Consider the following 21,601-nt stretch of genomic DNA (forward strand, 5'->3'; position numbering starts at 1 on the left):
TCAAAGAGGGACGCTCTGCAACAGCTACAGATAAAGACCGCGTGAAGCTTTCATTTGATCAGAGCCGCGCTGTCACAACAAGACCAAGGGTCTGCATGCAGTACCTATAGGGATTTCCTTTCATGAGACCTTCAGTTCCTCAGAAGTTCCGCTTTAAATTGTGAGCTTTGCAGTGGTCCAGTGGTCTTTGATCTGACAGAGCAAATCTCAGAGAAACTGTGACTGAAACAATAAAGAGAGCGAGTGAAGGTTTCCACAATGCAGAAGCAACCACTGAGAGCATCAGGACAAAGATGATTGATCTAGATGGTACCCTCATTTCATGAAATAATTGTTTGGTGTAAAACTATTACTGTTCAAAAGTTTAGGGTTGGGTATTTTTATTTTATTTTATTTTAAAGCAACATTCATTGGATTACAAACCCAGTAAAAACAGAAATCATTCTAATTTGCTGATTTGGTGCTCAAGAAACATTTATTCTTATTATTATTATTATTATTATTATTACTATACTGTCGTTATTATTATTAATTAAATTCTTTGACATTTTTTGTAATTAAATTTTTTTAATAACTTTAATGTCATTTTTGATCAATTTTATTATATATATATATTATATTTAAATACTTTTAAACATTATGAATGTATTATGCATATTAATGTATTAATATTAATACAATATTAACTTCAACAAAAGCTGAAGTTCAACTAAATGTTTCATTGTCTGTCTCAGATGTATCATGTACAATAATTTGAATGGCTTTGCAATGCAAGCATTCTAACATCCTACATTCAATAGATATTTAAGTCAGTGATTTAGGATTTATGTAGTTTATGAATATGTAACATTATGCACATATTCCCTTTTAAAGTCCACATGAAACTAAGTAACGTGTATTAAAACTATAGCAAAATGTAGCCAAAGTTGTGTTTTAACACGGAAATTATGCTTAAAATAGAACTTTTCAGATATTTCATTACATTCTGTAATGTAATGGTGGGTACATTCTCTCAGACTTCTTGCTATGTATGTACAGAGAAGAGAAACCCAAATGTGCCTAGCTACATATGACAAAAATGGAAAAAAGAGGAACAATTTTCGTTTGATTCAAGGGCTGGGGGCAAAGCTTTCAATTATGAACTAAAGAGGAGAGAAAAAAGATTTCTGATAGCAATATGAGCATGCAATGAGGAAAACAAAAAGCATAACATGATTTCCTTAGGCTACTGTTAGAAATGTATTTTCTTCATCTCAGCTTTGTCCAGAGTGAATGGCTTTGCTGGCACATTCCTGGGTATGTATGAAAGTCAAACATCAGTTTCATATTAAGAAGGACCCTTAGACTCAGAAAGAGAGAGTCTGTCTTTCCTATGTATTGTGTATTATAGAAGCCTTCTAGATCTCAAGGACCTAGAGGATAAATCGCCGGATACTGACCATTTATAGCCTTGTTATATAACGTATATATGATATGATATGATATGATATGATGTAATGTATGGTTCTATTGGTTAGATCTGTATTACTCCCCTTAAACTTTCACTATATATTGTATAACCCAGATATTAGAAGTTGAGATTCTTCTCCCCTGCGCTGGTGAATTGTTCATTCATACCTTTTTGAATAAAGACCAAGATTGGGCACTTTCGTTGGACAATTTCATTTCTAACAGTTACCTTCAACAAAGGATCTGCACAAGCACATTTAAATGCCAATTACAGGTGTTTTAGAGCAAATTTGGAATATTTTATAGCTTTTAGTCCATGTCTGTTAGCTTTGAGCTCATCCATATGTTAATGTACCCATAAATGTTGACAAAATCAACCTGTGGGAAATATATGCATTCAAAATGAACATTCTTACTCAAACCACACGCTGGGTTTGACTGTGATTTTGTCAACGATTAGACATAAACCTTCAGATCAAATCTTTATGAAGATCGACAATAAATTAAAAATGCACAGAGCCTTTGTTGTTAATTATACAGCATATTACTTATAAATGTCCTCCTTTCTCATTAGCGTTGGACAGTCATGAATGTTTGACAAGAATCCAGAACATTAGTTCCAACAACGAGAGACTGATTTCACGCCTTTGTTAATTGGATGTGTTTGATCACTTTCCCTGCCCCCTTCTGAAAAGCACCAGGCATCAATCTAAATGTGCCACTGAGAGCTGTTGCAGTAGGACAAATCGTCTGATAGATGGTAGTTTGTTCCATCGATGTGTCAGAATGTGCACCCATCCACAAGCACCATTAGACAGTGACTCAGATGAGTACATGGCCATAAATGATCATTAATAAATGATTCAGCAGAGTGAGAAGAGCTAAGGAAGAATCTGTTCCAAATGGCATACTAATGTAGCTGCATTCACTGATAAGCATTTTAAACATTTGTATGCAGCTTCGCCAATCTCAAAAAAGTCACTATGTTACAAGGTGGCGATTTTATACGAATTAGTACAATTATTAGAAAATAAAAGTAAGCATGAAGGTCCACCCCTAATCATACCTGTCACTGGGGCGTAAACATTGTACGAATGAGATTGTACGAAGTCATACAAATTAGCCACCAATTCGACAAAACTTAAATAGTTACACATTTTCATTAGATTGTTTAGGCATTACCAAGTTAGTACGTATTGCATGCTAAATTGACCAAGTGGCATCCGGTTATAATTTTGAAAATTAATAGTTATTTTTTTATTTTTAATCAAATTATGCACTATAAAAAAATATATATGATCAATAAGTTATAACAACATGTGTTTTTACATTGCTTTAATGCATCAAAGTAAGTTAAGCAATTTTCAACTTTTTTTATAAGTCATACAAGATTAAACTAAATTTTTAAGTAAGTTTAATGCAATGTAAGTTGACATAACAAACATCCAAGTCGATTTTACTCAAAAAAATGTTTTACAGTGTGTGAATAAATGTTTAATTAACGAAATGTTAAAAATTGAGGTTGTTGCTATTTACAGTTAATTTGTCACAGTGCATTGTGGGATACAGTGCCCAAATGTAGTGGTTTATATATTATGTAATTTGGGAATCTTATGCCATACGAAAATAGTATTACTTTTGGCTGTCTGAAAAAAAGATTTAAAAATTGCGATTGTTTCTTTCTGCTAATTTGTCAAATTGGAAATGGAAGTTCTTGTTGAGCATAATGCGCAAATTACAAAAATAAAGCATTAAAAGCAGTATGCCGTTCAGAACATATCAAATGTATCAACTAGGGAAGCAAATGGGCTGTGTCCAAATATTTCATTCCGAAAGCTCGTTTGTCTTGTTTAATGAGGCACTTTAACAAAACTTGGCAAGGATTGCAAAATTACCCTCTGCTTAACCTGAGCAATTACAAGTCTCAAACTTGCTGCAGAATACTGCACCCATATCCTCAGCGTAGCGAAACGAAACATACCCTTTATGACTCTTAATTAAATTTGCTAGCTGTAACTGTAAGTGACACTGAGCATATTCTATGTAGTGTAGAAGGAGGCATAATCCAGTTACCTCTTCATTCTGGGAGATGCAGATGCAAACGTGGAGCATCTGTAAGCATATTCGATCCGAGAAGCAATAAACTTAGAAAGCAATAACAAGTCTTCTTGCCTAAGCAACATGCATTATACATGGGACCGGATGCTGTAAGATGAAATACAGAAGTTTTTTGCCTTCTGCTGATGTGTTAATGTAACCATGTAAATCTTTCAAGGAGTTTGCTTACAGCGCTTCACTACTAAATAAATCTTGTAAATCAGAATTAAAGGGGTACCAGAGAATACGCACATGGAATGGATCATTCCTGCTATGTAGTGCATTTTACCTGACAAAAGCCAGTTCCTTCAGGAAGTGACATGCATTCAATGAATTCTGTGACATTTGTTGTTAGTTGGTTTGCCCCACATAAAACTTTCAATCTTTTTTGACAAAATTACAGAAATCAGTATGATAATAAAAAAAAAGTCAAAAAATGTTTTTCTTCAAATAGTTGACATCCTCAAGCTAACGCTCTAATAATAATAATAGCTAACTTTAGCATCCTGTTAGATTCATCCCTGTAAATTGGCTTGCCATTGTGCAGGTGTAGACAAATTTGGTCCTAGAGAGCTGTCCTGAAGAGTTTAGCTCCAATCCTAATCAAACACACCTGAACAATCTCATCAATGTCTTTAGGATTACTAAGGTTACATCTACATTAATCCGGATTCATTTGGATTTATATCTATTGGTACAATATGCGTCACATGACTAAACTTGCATTATCATTTTTAAATACATCCGTTTTGATAGTCCACACAACAACGCGAAAACTGCTCTAATTTATCCACTTTGGAGAGCGTTTTCAAAAAGTTTTGTTTTCATGAATAAAAACGCTGTCTCACTGTGGACGGAAGGCCAAAACGGAGAGAAAAAGATCAGTTTTCACAAGAAATCGTATTAGTGTGGACAAGGCCTAAGGCTAAAGGCAGGTGAGGGTTTTTTTCAGCGGCTCTCTAGGACTGAACTTGCTTACCTCTGCCATTGCAATGTTTTAAGTAATAATGCTTAAGTGTAAGAATGTTTTGGTGTATGCTTTTATAGAAATACTTCCCTAAAGGTGCGTTCACACTTTGCATGTTTGGTTCAATTCAAACAAACCCTGGTGCGATTGCTCTGTTGCGGTTCATTTGAATAAGTGTGAACGCTGCCAATTAAATTTGGCTGTGAACAAGCAGACTGCGACCCCTGAAAAGATGAGTCGCGGTCAACTACCAAACGGACTCTTTCGACTGAAATACTAACGCTACACGGACCAAAGACATGCAAATAAACAAAAAACAGGACAAAAGATGCGACCCCAAAAAAAGACGGAATGCTCAAGCATACCTGTTTTTTCTCGTCAGTCACAATGTTTCTCATTACGGTTTGGTACAGGCGTCAGAACGACTGCAATTACACATTTTATAAGCTCTTCACGAGTTGTTTTGGTTTGGTGTTAAAAATGAGTGTGTGCATCAAGCGAACCAGGGCTAAATGTATCGTTTTCTGTTTTAAGTCCAGACCAAAAGAACCAAAGAGAACCAAATTACAAGTGGGAACTCACCCTAAAATTACATACTAATTTTTAATATTAAACTAAATAGTTGTTGAGTCTCATCTGATTTTCAGAATTCCTTCAGTGAACCGGCCACCAAAACAAAGCAGAAAGCATGTCTAAATAAACAACGCAACTAATTCTTGGTGAATTTTCGCCTACAGAGTTCAAAAAGGACAGGAATGGCCCGCCTATCGCTGGAAGGAAGAACACTTTTAAAATGTTTGGGTCTGCTGATAGTTTTTCCCCTTTGTCTGCACAGAGGAAGCACTTATTTTCTTGAATGTGTTTTCCTCTATCAGTGAGTAAGAGAGATCGTGCTCCAAGTGTTCATTTTTAGCAGTGGCCTACTTCTCTGTCACCATGAAGAATTGTCCCCGGGCATAAGACCTGTTCCTCGTACCTCTCTCCTTCCGTCTTCCCCACTCTCTCTCTCTCCCTCCTTCTATCCTCTTTCTCCTTCCATGTGCCTCAGTTTTCACCCAAATCCACAGGGCTATTCAGTAGAGGCTTGTTAAAGGAATAGTTCATCCAAAAATCAGAAGTCTGTCATTATTTATTCGTATGTTGATATTTTTACTGCACTTATTTTTTTTAAGAATTAAAACATTGCAACTCTTGTCTCCATGACAGTTGTCCAAAAAAGTAAAAAGAAAACAGACAACAAAATAGCATAAAATTAGTCAGACTTTTGTGCAATAGTCAGAAGTCTTCAGAAGGCACCGATTAGAGTACCCATAAGAAAGTAAAAATATATTATGTGGGCCTACACATGCGATGGAAGATCATAACCCTCTATGTATGCAATTCTGCATTATTTAACATAACTTGATTGTGTGTGTGTGTGTGTGTGTGCGAACGTGTGTGTGCGTGTGTGCGCGTGTGTGCGTGTGAGTGTGTGTGTGTGTGTGTGTGTGTGTGTGTGTGTGTGTGTGTGTGTGTGTGTGTGTGTGTGTGTGTGTGTGTGTGTGTGTGTGTGTGTGTGTGTGAGCTGTGTAGGTGTGTGAGGTCTCTGGTTTCTGCCTGGGTAACTGCAGATGGAGATTGCAGACTATGTCGCCCTTAGGCAAATCGACTTTTATTTCAAACGGTTCCCCCACAGTTGCAGCTTACTGTACAGTACCTCTCTCTCCAATAATAACTCAACACATTCTGTTGAATTTATAGCTGGTGACTGCAAGTTAACATACTGGTTCATCTCATAAATTTTCAGCATTTTTATGGAGACATTGTTGGTCCATTTGCTGATGAGCATCAAAAAGAATGGCTGAACATTAAACGTCACATTAGAACTACCATAGGGAGTATATTTTTTAATTCTTGGTCTATGTGCATGCAAAGTCATCACTTTAAAGTCTTGCTGTTTTTTCAGGGTCTAATTTCACGATTGCTGCCTTTTAAAAACACCACGTAAAGTTAGAACTGTTTTTCACCACATTTGTATCCTGTTTACATTCAAATGTAATTCAAACTAAACTCTCATCCTCATCCCGAGGTTACCGTAGTCAACCGGCCAATGTAGGCTATTGCGCCCTTACTGTAGTGCCTGGATTCACTGATTTACGTCCTAGGGAAGCTAGGGATCCGATTGAGACGCACTCTCAGATAGTCAGAATCACATATATTTAGCGGCGTGTCAACACCATTACTGCAGTGCGAGCAGTGTTAGACTTACTCCATTACTCGCTATGAACCGATAATTATTAGTGAATCAAAAACATACAGCGAAACCCAGACAGTCCGACTCGCGAACTAATGACTCTAATGAGCCGGTTCTTTTTAGTGGATCAAACACAAGCAGCGTTGTCCGATTCCCGAACAAATGACTCCAAGGCTACGCTCGACTGTCAGTCCAAATCCGATTTTTGTGTATATCCGATTGAAATCCGATCAGAGTTAGCTCATGTGAACAGCAAAAAATTACATGAAATACGATTTTTCAAATCCGTTTCAGGCTACATCCATATGTGGTTTGAAATCCTATTCAAATCGCATTTGAATCCGTTCCGGATTCCTCGTGGTTTATGTGACTTTCTCACGCCACTTAAATGTAAACATCAGACGTTGTTAAAGGAAACATACTTGAAAGTCGCTGCCGAAACAATGCTGTGTTATCCGCCCCTCCATGTTGTTGTTGTTGTTTTTGGCATATGCCGACACAATATCATATATAAACCAGTGCAGATATTCCGGAAAACGAAAGAGCTGCATGGACACACAAATCGGATCTGTAACGTTACAGGTGCAATAAACACAGTGTGGACATCAATAATTTTAGATGAGATTCCAATCGGATACAGAAATAATCGGATTTGGACTGACAGTGTGAATAAGTGAATAAGCCGGTTTTTAGTGAATCAAACACATGCAGCACAAGCAGCGCAGTGTAGTCTGATTCCTCTATGAATTACTCTAATAAGCCAGTTATTTTTGGGGTTTGGGGGTTTAGTGGCGGATGAGGAGGAGGGAAGGTCTAGCGCTAGCCTCCGTTTTGTTTGACATTACTTTAAACGTCAACAAGTGACGTCACCCGTCACATCGCTTAGACTTAGAGCACATTTAATTACTATCAATACGGTTCTTTTTATTGAATCAAACACATGCAGCACAAGCAGACGATTCCTGAGCAAATAACTAATGTACAGTTAATGCAGATTGAATTGCAGACTTTTTTCAATTAAGTGAGTATAGTTTGCTCCATTAATTGAGACAAGCATTCAAATTTATTAAACCTTGAAAAACACACCTCAAGATTCCTGCAATTTGTTCCATTCCAATGCGTTCTGTTTAGCTGCTTTGAACACAAGTAATACGTCCAGGGTAAATGCCCCTCAAATTTGCATCATAAGCATACACAACCACAGCACATTGTCAGCATAAATAGCATCCGAGTCTATGATTATTGCTCTGCAATTAAATGTAAAGCAATCACGTGGATGTTGAGAACCATCACATCACAGGCGGTTTATTTTTAACGAGCCCACTTGATTAATCGCTGTAGATTCTAGAAGTATCCAGGAAGGCTGCCTCTGACCCACAAAAATAATTCCAACCCCCATTTTTTCCCAAGTTTTATGGTGCTCATATTAAAAAGTCATGAGAAGAAGTGCTAAAAATGCATCCGGCCGCATCAAATTAGCCCAATTAATGCTGGAAGTTCAGGAGCATGCATGTGTCCCAGCATGCACCACTGCATTCTGTATTGCTTGTTTTCTCTCTTCCACTAGACCCTGATTGTAGTCCACCATCCACGCTAGGTTTCAGGACAACTTCCTCAGCCTTTTGTGGAAAAGACATGCAGAGACACCTAAAAGTACATGTAATCTACAATTAAAAATGCATGAATGTCTTTGCATTACATAATTCCATAGCAAAACAAGTAGCATTTAATTTAAAGCTAGCATTTGATAGGTTTTAAAGGATGAAACAATGGATGCCATTGTGAAACTACTTTTAAAAAGAGTACTTACTATGAAAATTAAAACAATATGTTTAAGTGCAAACTAAATTTAATGTGTTCAGACACTTAATTGCATGTTAATTGCCATTAAATGAAAATGTATTAGTTTAAATTTATATTAAACACAATCTGTTGTGTTTAATATAATTTTTTATCGGATAGGCGTTTCGTCCAGACGGATCCAGCGTTTTGGGAGACTGAAACCGCTGTTTTTTGAAACCGGGTCCCAGGGTGAATAAATCTGAAAACGACACCTTGCGTCTTCGTGTGTACGGCCAATCCGTATATTTTGTGAAACGATGATGTCATCACCCCACGTGTCGACTAGTCAGACGCGCTAGATCAGTAGCCTAACATCAACAACAACTGCGACTACTTGTTTGAATTCATGCTTCAGAAGCTACTGAGCCTCTTTTATTTCTTTATTTAGGCCTACTTTAATGTATTTTATTTCTTTGTTTTACTTCTTTATTTGTTTATATTTCTTTCTTATGCTACGATGCTTGTATTTTGTCTGATTAAGACATTTTGTATTTTGTAGGGATGGACATTTCAAGCAAAAATAATATTCAACGACGCTGGGATTATTTGATTATTATTCAAAAAACGCACCTCTGTCCCCTCATGCTCACCGGTAACACGGCGTTCGCGCCGACATTACATTTCTCTGTACTGTAGGCCTACATGTTGTAGCCATTAAAGAAAAGTTAGTTTCATATTTGTTTAAATAATGTTATTTTTTACATTTCATATATGTTGATTATATGAAAAGTGAACAGCGTGAGTAGCCTAATCATAAGATGCGCAATATCGAGACACATCATTTTGACCGCTTCATTAAGTATTGTTGTACATAAAGCCTTTCTTTAAAGTGAATTTCGTTTTGTATAAATTGTATCTTAATTTTAATCAATGTTTCATCAACCATTTGCCTGGATTTAATAAATAAGAAGCAAATATAGCAGACAATAGTCTATAATCAGGACATGGAGGCGCCGACGCCATATAATTGCATCCCACGTGAACTGGAGCTTGTCTCATAAATGAACAGAAACTCAGAAATATATCTAAGCTTGAAATGTCTACTTTTAAACACAACAATTCAAAACGAAAAGAAACAGACAACTCTATTATAATCCGTAGGAAGTGTGCATTTATCTCTATAAGCACCTTCACCTACTGCGAAGGTGGCGAGTCAGCATCGTCACAGAAAACACTAGTTTATTAATAAATAATTAAAATGTCTCCTTGCTTATTTGACACATTCATAATGATTAGGCTATTTGCCGCTTCTTTGTGGCAAGCTTTATACGTCTGCTAACTAATCGAATATCGTGACTCATCCCTATTTTGTACCAGGCCATTTATGGTTTTTCATATTGTTCAATAAAGTTCTTGGTTAAAAAGAAAGAAAAAAAGAAGCTACTGTTCCTAATATTACTGTATACAGCGCGCAAGGTTTATGTGCAAGTCTTCTTCTCTGTTTTTAGTGTATATGTGTCAGAAATACAGCGCCTCATACTGGTCTGGCATGTATACTACATCGGTTTCAGTGGTTTCGTGTGTACGCAGATATTTCTTGAGACGGCACCGTGTTTACGGAATTTTTTTTTAGAACGAGGGGGGAAAAAAAGATCGGATAGGAAAAGCTCTAGCTTCGTGTGGACGTGCCCTAGATCTGCTACAGGATTCAAGTGTGTCTATTTATGCAGCAGCAGCCTATCTTTTTCTCACAGCAGCATGTATGTGTATCGATTAGCAAGTCCATACTTGCTCTGCAGCAGCAGCAGCGTAGCAGATGTGCTCCACCAAGACTAAGTATATTAACATTGCCATATTCAAAATAACATGCCAAACCATTCCGAGAGTTGTCAATTATGAATCTAGAGTCATTGTCATTTGTGTACACGATATACTGATTCATGACCTAGGGAGCCCAGGAGCTGATTGCGACGCACCCGTAGTCATGAAGGTGGACTCACTTACTTAATTTTACGATTTGAAGTACACTACTAATGCACATACAATACAATTAAGCACAGTTCTTTTTAATACGGATGTACTGTCCAAACAAATTCTGTGTTCCACAATATATTGAGCTGCCTACTGTGGATTTTTAAGGCATCACATGCATGTTCCCAACACACAAACAGTTCCAAAAGTTAACTTAATTATTCTGTCTCATAAATCTAGTTTTGGTCAGACTGTAAGGTGGCATCACATGTAAACTTTACAAAGCAGGGAATCCCATAATAGCTCAGTAGAAGAAAAGGAAAAAAAACAAGATGGCAGGCAAGAAACTTTTAAACATTTGTGTTATATTATATTTATATTTAAAACGTATTGTTTTATCAAATATCTATTTTTTCTCTTTATTTTTATGCCTATTAAGATCATTGTTCCATGAGCTTAGCAACATGCTAACGGCGAATTCTTTGAAATCAAATGCGAGTCTCCCTTCACTCATTCAGTTGCTGTCTGTATAGAGCATTTTGGAGGTTTTAGAACAGAGCTAAAACATATTTCCACATATTAAGATTGTTAAATGTTTGTGGAGCCTGAGGAAAACACGTAAATATGTAAATATGGCAAATAAGTGAAGTTATTTCTGAAAGGTCTAACAGCATTTGTTCACAGATACCATTCATACATTTTTAACTAACTTAACTCTGAACCTGTGACTTAAGTGTCCAAATAATTTTTTTAGCAACTGCCATGAGCATTGCTTTAGTATTCAAGGCATATTTTCAGATCATGTTTACCCAGCAGATCAGAAAACCTTGAAAGTCTTTGATCAGTATTTGTGTCTTCCACTGACATTTTGATAGACAGGCTAAGCTACAAACGTTTTACTCAGTAACATTTCAGAAATAATCTCAAATAAAACAAATAGAGCTTGGTTGCAGACAGACAGAAAATTATATCCATCTATATCTATATATATCTATATATATCTATATATATATATATATATATATATATATAGATATATATATAAATATATATATACATATAAATAATTTTTGTTTCCTAATATTATTGTTTTCCTGAGCTCAAACCTAACAGCTGTTTATTAAATCTGATAATGTACAGGAAAACAAAAATGTGAGGACCTACTTAAACCATTAATCACACATGTAATCATTGATTACATTTGCTCTAGTTGAATCTGGCTCATTAACTCTCAAGGGACGGTGGGCGCAAAGGCCCAAACAGATGTTTACCAAAGCGTGCTTTCCAAACTCTTCAACCTTTCCTTTCCTCTGTACTTCCACTTCAAAGCTCAGAGGGGGCAACCACCCGCACATTTGCATATATTTGCATACCTGAAGGAGCATGTTAATTTGAGGCAGCTGTTGGCATAAGTGAGTAGAATTAAGGAGAGGAGGGAGTAGCTACTTCAGGACCTGTTGCAGACTAATGAATTCCTGTTTCCCTGTCGAGGGACAAGAGACCAGTTTGGACGGAAATTAGTAAAAAAAAATGCAGTCGTGATTTAGGTAGCTTGCAGAAGTACGGTTTGTTGTGAGATCCACTAAATATAATATTTTGTTTTGCCAACCTCTTATAAAATAAATGCAAACAGTTGTGCAAATATGAATAATATACATAACTTTGTAAAAAAAAAAAAAAAATGCAACAATATAAGAAGTTAAAATACAAATAATTAAGTTTAATAATTTGTGTGTTTAATATATATATATATATATATATATATATATATATATATATATATATATACATTAATATATTAAAAATAGTACTGTCAAATCAATTAATCTAATAGCATCTAACATAAAAGTTTGTAAGTATATAATGTGTGTGTATATGTATATACACACACACACACACACACACACACACAAACACACATATATACACAAACTTTTATTTTAGATGCGATTAATCGTGATTAAAAGTAAAAAAGTATATATATGTATATAAGCCAAAAATAATATTGATTTCACACACACACACACACACACACACACACACACACACACACACACACACACACACACACACACACACACACACACACACACACACACACACACACACACACACACACACACACACACACACACACACACACACACACACACATATATATATATAAATATTAAACAAAATATATTGAGTAAAGTTTATTATATAGGCTACACACAAATAGTTATGCAAAGACTAATAAATATAAAAAATAAAAAGCATAAATAATTAAGTTTAATATAGGCTATACAGTATGCGTCTACATATTTGAAATCGAATGCATTTGCTGTTTTTTAGGATTCAGGGCCTTTTTGGATAAAGTGCCAACAAACGACAGTTTTGTTTCTCTCAGTGGTCGTTATTAACCAGAGAAAGAAAATATTGCTCCATAAACTCATCCAAACGAACATTCACAGATTGCTCTTCGTTTAATTGTGCCTCATAAACTAAAAAGCCTTGTGTAGTGGAGATCATAAAAAAGGCAGTAATTATGCTTATGAAAATGGCAGTTTTCCTCCAAGACCTTCCTCATTGTCCAGTGCCCATCTTCGAAAAATGCAATCGATTTTGCACACTGCTATATTTAATGGGTATTTAAGAATAAAGAGATTAGCGCCTGACACGTTCAAATCTGTGCATCCTCCAATACATTCTTGCCACATTTTCCTATCAAATTTTTCTCATGACTAATTCCACTTGCCTACGAGTGCTTATGGATAATCACAGTTGGCAGCCTCGGCTGTGTTGTGGATAATCTTTTTAGCTCTTTTCTTGTTCTTGTTCAATTTGTAGGAGTGCTGTGGATCCAACCTAGCCAACAAGCCGGCCAATATTTGCAGAGATGTTTTGTGAGGGCCCTGGGCTTGGCCCGGTTTTTATCATTTATCAATAAATGTAAATTATTAAAGTGTTTATGGCCTACTGACACTCAGTACATCACACCGAGTCTGTAAAATCGGTACAATGCTCCCAAGCACAGAATTGGTTGAGACTTTTTTTTAGTATTTATTATAAAGTATTTATTTATTCTGCTGATGCAACTTGAGATGATGTGCAGAGCAGATATTGCATCATGCAAAGAATTTTTTTTTCTGTAATTACACATTTGCTTTGAAAAACTGTCTTCTTTATGAATCGCATCATACGTTTGTAATTTATATATATATATATATATATATATATATATATATATATATATATATATTGGGGTTATTTATTTATTACTGTCATTTTATATCATCTAAGGTGTCCTTCAGTGTCTTGAAAATAGCAACAACAAAAAATACACAAACACACACACACACACACACACATACTGTATGTGTGTGTGTGTGTGTGTGTGTGTGTGTGTGTGTGTGTGTGTGTGTGTGTGTGTGTGTGTGTGTGTGTGTGTGTGTGTGTGTGTGTGTGTGTGTGTGTGTGTGTGTGTGTGTGTGTATTTTTTGTTGTTGCTATTTTCAAGACACTGAAGGACACCTTAGATGATATAAAATGACAGTAATAAATAAATATGTATGTGACATACATACATACATACATACATACATACATACATACATACATATTAGGGGTGGAACGGTAGGCTACATGTATTCGTATTGAACCGAATCGGTACGGGCGTCACGGTTCGGTGCACGAATTTACACGTAGAATACACGGTATAAAAATAAATAAAACTCTAAATAGCGATAAAATTCGCTCAATTCGCGTTCGGTCTGAACGCAGCATAATGAACAGACTGCGATGTCAATATTGCAATGCTGAACTGTGTGTGTACGCGCGCGAGAGAGGGAGAGGCGCGGGCGCGATCGAACTGTGTGTGTGTGTGTGTGTGTGAGTCTGAGTGTGTGAGAGAGAGAGAGAGAGAGAGAGAGAGAGAGAGAGAGAGAGAGAGAGAGAGGCGCGGGCGCGATGGAACAGTGGGAAAAAAAACATAGCCTACTCCGTAAACATATAATTCAAACTGCAAAGTGTTTACATATATTTGTGTACACTCGCAATAAAACACAACATTGTGCTTTTGTCACACTCTCTTGTCAAACTGTAACCTACAACTGTCACCCAACCAAAATCGCACGCACACACACACACATACACACACACAAGCAGATTTACTTTTAAATTACACATTCTACATTGATTAAAAAAAGAAAATCAAATGTGTTTTTTAATGGTAGCCTAGTAGGCTATTATTTTATAGGGAAATCAATTATTTATAATTCAGATGAGAATAAAGTTAGGGTTAATTAAAATGAAGAAAAACAAATATATTGATCTGAAATATGGCAAATTAATTTTAAATTCATTCAAACATATCAAAAATATCGCAAGGTCTTTGTCTTTTTATTAATTTAATTAATAAACTAATTAAATTATATAAAACTATTGTCAGTGCACTACAAATAAACTGGTTCTATGCCTTTGTTAATAAAACTTATTTAAAAAATACAAGGCTTAAGACATTTATAAAAATGCCTTCTGCATCTTTGTTTTGCTTTTCACTCCATTGTACCGAAATCGTACCGAACCGTGATGTCTGAACCGAGGTATGAACCGAACCGTGACGTCTGTGTATACAATACATATGTATGCATATATACAATCAAACCAAAATGTATTCAGCCACCTTCAATATTTCTCACATTATCACAGTTTAGTCACTATAGTTTAGAAAATGGTAATAAAATATGACAAGAACTCAAGAGTTATCAAATCAGTTGATATTTCACTGGTTTTGTCCATCTCACAAATGAATTAGGTAGAATAGCTGTCAGCTGTTAAATTAGCCTACACTATTAAATACACTAATTTAGGTCGATCAATTACCAAGCAATGCTTCATTTTGTTCAGTCTGTGGTGTAAAAAGTTCACATTAGCAATTAAAGAAAAAAACAAGTATCTGAATAATTTTTGGTTCCAAATATTTATACATTATACTGGTAGTCCACTGTATGAAATTTTTTTGGGTATAGTATGTCAGTTTACTTTATTTAGCTATCCTCACTTACATCAATTAATTATAGTGCCCTGCACCCACTAGTAAAAAAAAATATAAAAAATGATATCTGGTGTCTGAATAATTTTTGGTTTGACTGTAATATCAGCCCTCTTCTTGGCCAGAATAAAATGCAGAGAAACTATTTTAACATTTCAAATGGATGTATGCACAGTATAATTACAATACCAAAATGTTTCCCTCAGGTAAATGCAATATTTGTGGACCGATATTATTTTTTTTGCTCTAAAATTCCTGTTTTTTGTCCAATTCCCAGTGCTCCCAAAAACAATATCAAGAAAAGGAGCTATTGGGCATGCATTATATTTCTGACAGCACAGAAATGATTTTGTTTTCCCTCAGATGGAACATGGCAGACTCAAAATCAGTCAGATAAATGTCATAGCACAGAGGAACAGCAAGCACAAGTCAGGTAATTTCACAGCATATGAAAAATTCATGCACCAACAGTATATATTGGCAATATGCACCCTGCAGAGGATACCAGTGGCATTACTGGCGTTTACAGTGAATATCACATATGTGCTTACATATCAACGCATGCTGTTTATTAATATTAGCATAACAGTCATTTCTAAATTTCCACTCGACGGTCAATAAAGTTCTTTACAAACAAATCTGGTCTTGTAGGGTGAGCCACATTTAGAGGCGTTTGTAAATTGACCGATATGTCAGCATGGATGCATCTCGATTGGATTTTTTATTAACATTCCATAGCTGCTACAAACCATTAGTATCTAGAAAATATATGCAGGTCACATTTCTAGCCAAATTTTTTTTTTTTAAATCAATATGACTGGGATATGAGAATGTACTGCGTAGTAAACCACCAACTTTATCTAGATCTCTTTCTGACCTTTCTTTTCACCTCTGATGCTCTTCCACACAGCGAGCCTGTGGACTTATCCATTTAGCACAATCCCTCAACCACACGATTTTCATTTCTAATGCACTCCACTGACATTATGTGATGCAAATTGAATTAAATCTGTCTTCCTATGCATCTCGTTCTGGCCTTCAGGGCAATTGATTCAGTTCTCTAATTCGAGGAAGTGGGAGGGGTTCTTTGGCTTATGAAGCCTCATGGTGGTACTTTCCGTGTTTGCCGTATTGACATCCAATAGATGCATATCCTCGGGACCGCGCTGTTGTAATGCGTTTAGACAACATCCATATCCCATCCAATTAACAACATCAGCACCGACTCAATTACACTCATACATAAATATCTTTATATCACTTAAACATTATCGCCAGGGTGAAGGATGTCATGAATATTCAACACGAATTGAGCATCCAAGATTTGAAGCATGATACATGGAGAGGTCGTGCTCGCAAATTTGAATAATTCATGAACACGCATTGCGCGCTCACCTGAAGAGAAGTCTTTTTTTCTCATCAGAAACTTCAAATATCAAAACCTTTAAGCCCAGCATGGGATATATGTGCGACCCTGAGATCAAGAGACTATCAGAGATCAACTGACTGGAAAAATCACTAAAGCTTTAGAAGTTAGGAGAAAAAAAACAAACAATTGAAACATTGATCAAAATGTTTTGAAACTAATAAGTTTGCGGAGCGTGTCTAAGTGAAATATCCACATGATGGTTTGTGTAAAGAGATAATTTAGCAACAGTAGATCAATCAATTTTTATGTAGTCAACTGGATTCCCACCGGGTTTCCAACCGCTCCGGGTGATAAAAGCAAATGCTTCTTTGGAAGGAAGTCGTGTAGAGTTCAATGATATTTAAGCATGCAAAAAAAAAAAAAAAAAAGTACAGGATTAAAAAGTCATTAGCAATGTAAATCAGTCTTTTACAGTACGAACTCTTTATTGCAATTCAAAACATCCATTCAATGCGGAAGTAAAACCAAATTGCACATTCTGTCAGGAAAATAAAAACTGCATTTTTAAATCTAAAGGCTGCAAAACTTTAACAAAAAAAATTAATAATAATTATTTAAAAAAAAAACTCCACTTTGTTGAACCAGCCATATTAATGTATGTGTACAGTCTCATAAAGTGAGTGTCATGAAGGTTTAGTCAGATTAGTTTGAGCTGCAGACGAATTCTTCACTGTTGTGGACGCTGAGCCGCTTGAAATACCTGATTTCTTCCCTTGGGTTGTGGACTTAGATGAAGGACCAGCAACTGTAGACATAACAATAAAGATAGTGTATATATTAGGGGTGGAGCCGAACCCGAATACGGTATTCGGAAAGGCACAAATAACGTGTTTTTTACGAATACTTATTTCGAACAAATACTTTAGAACATATTTGTATTCGGGAACAAGAAAAACTTTATATCAAAAAGCTGCGTTTCCTCACGAGACCGCAGTGCGCGAGTGAGTGAGTGACGTTCAGGAAGTGACTGACACAGGCTGCTCCACACAGCAACAGAGAGGGCTCGGCTGAGCGAAAAAACACTTAACTGCATTACTATTTTTGTTGAATAGATTTTTGTACCTTAACTGGGTTCCGGAGGCAGTTTATAACTTTCGGGAAGTGGAGTTTGATCGGGAGATTATTTCATTACGCTGCATTATTGACGTCTGCAGCCGGGTGGTCTCATGTTCGCTCTGTTTACGTAGCTCTGTTAGCTCCGTAATTATTTGTTTTTATTACATGGCTTGGTTGAATTCTAATGTAGAATGCGGTCTGTTATTTCCATGGTTATTTCTTAATAACAGACCGCTGCTAAGTATAACACACCGTTGCCACGAAAAACAGAGCGTTGCCATGGATTCTACACGTAGAGACGGAACGGACTATTTTTTTTAGCGGAAGCAATACAATCGTTTTTAAATCAATAAACTCCTTTTTAAATCAATATTTTGAGTCAAATTATTGATTTATTTGGTAGGTAGCCATGTAGTAAGCGGGATAATGTATAGCGAGGTGGTTGTTATAGCGAATACAAACCCTTCAGGCTGATTCAAGACCCCTCCGCTTCGCGTCAGGCTCATAATCAACCGCCTCGCTATACATTATCCCTTACTTATTCTGTCTGTTCAGCGTCCTCCAACAAGGACGGGTGGTGGTGGGATTCATAATGTTCACAATGGTATTTTATTAGTTGTTGGTTTAACCATGGATGAGGTAATGGCTGTTATGTTATTTTCTTTTCAATGACGTTCCTTGGTACATGTTCATTGCTGGATTTATATAATTAAAGAATACTTACACTATAACGTAAATTAGAAGTGTAACGCAAAAAAACTAGATTTTTACGCCTATTTTGGATTTTACTCGAATACAAATACAAATACAAATACTTTTCCCCCCTCAACAAATACAAATACAGATACAAATACCGGCTGCTTTGCACACCCCTAGTATATATGGTGTGCATTTGCTTTTTCAGAAGATAAAATGTTAAAAAATGAATGGTGTCATTTGTACAAAATTGCTTATGATGCATGTTGTCTTAGCTATAAATATTCAAAGAAACATTTGTTGTTGTTTTTTCTGTTCCTCACAAGCTAATTAGTTACCGGATTAGTTTAACATACGTTAGCCTGTTAACTTACAGATAGTCAGTTAACCTGCTAGTGTAACATACAATTACTGATTAGTCTGCGATTTTTAGCATACCACTACCAGATTAACCTGCTAGATTTAAACATCACTAAGCTGATTAGCCTGCTCTCATAAGGTGTGTCCCGATTGACAGGGTCCCTAAGCAGTGTTCACTGCTCCCTACTCCCTGAACACGGAATATCAGTTGAAGTGGACTTCGCTGACAATTATCACTCATTTGGAATGCCCTGCAACGTCATCAAAGAAAGGCAAAGACGAGGTCACGTAGATTATGATATAGCATAAAAATATTGTAATTTACTTTACTTTCAAATTTAAAATCATGTAAAAGGCCTATACATATAGAAAACACAGTATGTATCTAATAAATAATTAAACATTGTATTAGTTTAGATTTATTAGTTTATTACATAGACTACTTGACTTTAATAAACTATTAACATATTTGAAGCTGTACTGTAACTGTCGTTCAATATGAAAATACATTTTGATTTGGTTAAAGGGTTAGTTCACCCAAAAATGAAAATTCTGTCAGTATTTACTCACCCTCATGTTGTTCCAACCCCGTAAGACCTTCGTTCATCTTCGGAACACGAATTAAGATATTTTTGATGAAATCTGAGAGCTGGATCACTCCTCCATACTAGTCCATAGGCTTCTTGAGGGATTGAAACTTGCCGGCCTCGAAAAGTTATTAAAGACATTGTTAAAATAGTCCAAATGACTACAGTGGCTCAATCTTAAGTTTATCAAGCGACGAGAATACCTTTTGTGCGCAAAAACAAACATAAATAACGACTTTATTTCAACTATTCATTTCCTTCTCTGTTGGCCTCTAGTCAGTTAACTTAGTGTGATTGCGTTGAGCTACGTCACACGTAGGCTCACTATTGGCCGACGCTGGTCATGTGTGTGATGGGTGTGACGTACAACAACAGATCATACGCTGTTAAACTAGTGAACTGACTTCAGGCCCAGAGAGAAGGAAATGAATAGTTGAAATAAAGTCGTTATTTTTGTTTTTTTGCGCACAAAAAGTGTTCTCGAAGTTTGATAAACTTAAGATTTAGCCACTGTAGTCACTTGGACTATTTTAACGATGTCTCTAATAACTTTTTCGAGGCCGGCAAGTTTCAATCCCTCAAGAAGCCTATGGACTAGTATGGAGGAGTGATCCAGCTCTCAGATTTCATCAAAAATATCTTAATTCGTGTTCCGAAGATGAACGAAGGTCTTACGGGGTTGGAACAACATGAGGGCGCGTAAATACTGACAGAATTTTCATTTTTGGGTGAACTATCCCTTTAACTATGTATAAATGTGTTCTTAATAATTGTAATGACCTCATCTCGTGCGCTTTCCCACGCGCAGCTGCATAGTAAACATTCCTGAGGTAATTAAAGTAAAATAGAATAAATGACAGCGCCTCAGCTGCTTCTCAACACTTTTAATTTGATTACATATTCATACAATAAACTGCGAATGTAACACTCATCACTCGTCATCAAATACTCTAGTTTGTATAATAATAACAATACTTATGAATACTCAAATGCATACGTAAACTCACAGCCATTTAAAATCTCTTCCAACGGCTCTCCTCTATGGTTAGTTAAGACTGGTGATGCGATGTGCAATTACAGTTGGGTGATTGTCGCTCTCCACTTTCTGTGAAGTGTTGTATCGATGTTCCCTTATTCCCTACGCCGTTTGCAGTCCACTTACGGTCGAATTGAACGCACCTACGTATTGATTTCATGGTTACAAATGGGAATATTTGTTGAGAACCATCTAAATTATTAGCCGATTAGCTTGTTAGCTTAACATAACAGTTTTTTGTTAGCTAACTGGTTAACCAATTAGCTTTGTTACTTCTAACTGATTAGCTGTTATTGTAACATACCAGTAACAGATTAACTTGGCAGATTAGCATGTTAGCTTAGCTTTCACTGCTACAAAATTTGTTTCGTTTGTAGCATTTGTTGTTCTTTTTTTAGCTCAGAGGCTAGCTGATTAGCTTTCCATAATGATGATTAGTTTGCTATTCTAACATACCAGTAACATTAAGCTGATAGATTATGATATAATTTCATCATCTGATTAGAATGTTAGCTCATCTTTCCCTGCAAGTGATTGTCCGTGAAACAAAGATGTCCTGAGTGAGCCAGCCAAGCAATCACTATTGAGATGAACAGAATTACTAATTGGAGGTCTTTCTAGGTTGGACACAGGGGCGGAGCGGGGGGGTGGCTAATTGGGCTTAAGCCCCGAATGGTTTGTCAAAAGCCCCGAATCTTTTAGGTTTTTTAAAATAACTTCAACTTTGTTTAATTTCCTCTCAGAATTTCTGATGGAGCGGCAAAAAATTAAACAATGTGCGTGGTGGCGGACGGTAATGCATCGCGCATCACTCAGCTTGTTTGCCAACTGCCAATAAAAACTAACGAAGAAGAATATAAATTAATCTTCTTCGCCGTTGTCATCAGGGGTTGGCCGCTTGCGGGC

General features: G+C 36.2%; 1 protein-coding gene across 1 annotated transcript in view; it reads right to left on the minus strand.

The window, feature by feature from the left end:
* Positions 1-17,321: 17,321 nt before the first annotated feature.
* rpp21 (ribonuclease P subunit p21) overlaps positions 17,322-21,601 on the minus strand; it is a 6,417-nt gene continuing 2,137 nt past the window's right edge. Inside the window, exon 5 of the mRNA XM_077226240.1 lies at positions 17,322-17,705. Within this exon, the coding sequence (XP_077082355.1) occupies positions 17,584-17,705 (122 nt within the window). The 3' untranslated portion in view covers positions 17,322-17,583. The remainder of the gene's footprint in view (positions 17,706-21,601) is intronic.

Source organism: Siphateles boraxobius, unplaced genomic scaffold (assembly GCF_051911475.1).
Source record: "Siphateles boraxobius isolate OS27281-9 unplaced genomic scaffold, OSU_SipBor_1 13, whole genome shotgun sequence".
Classification (NCBI taxonomy): domain Eukaryota; kingdom Metazoa; phylum Chordata; class Actinopteri; order Cypriniformes; family Leuciscidae; genus Siphateles; species Siphateles boraxobius.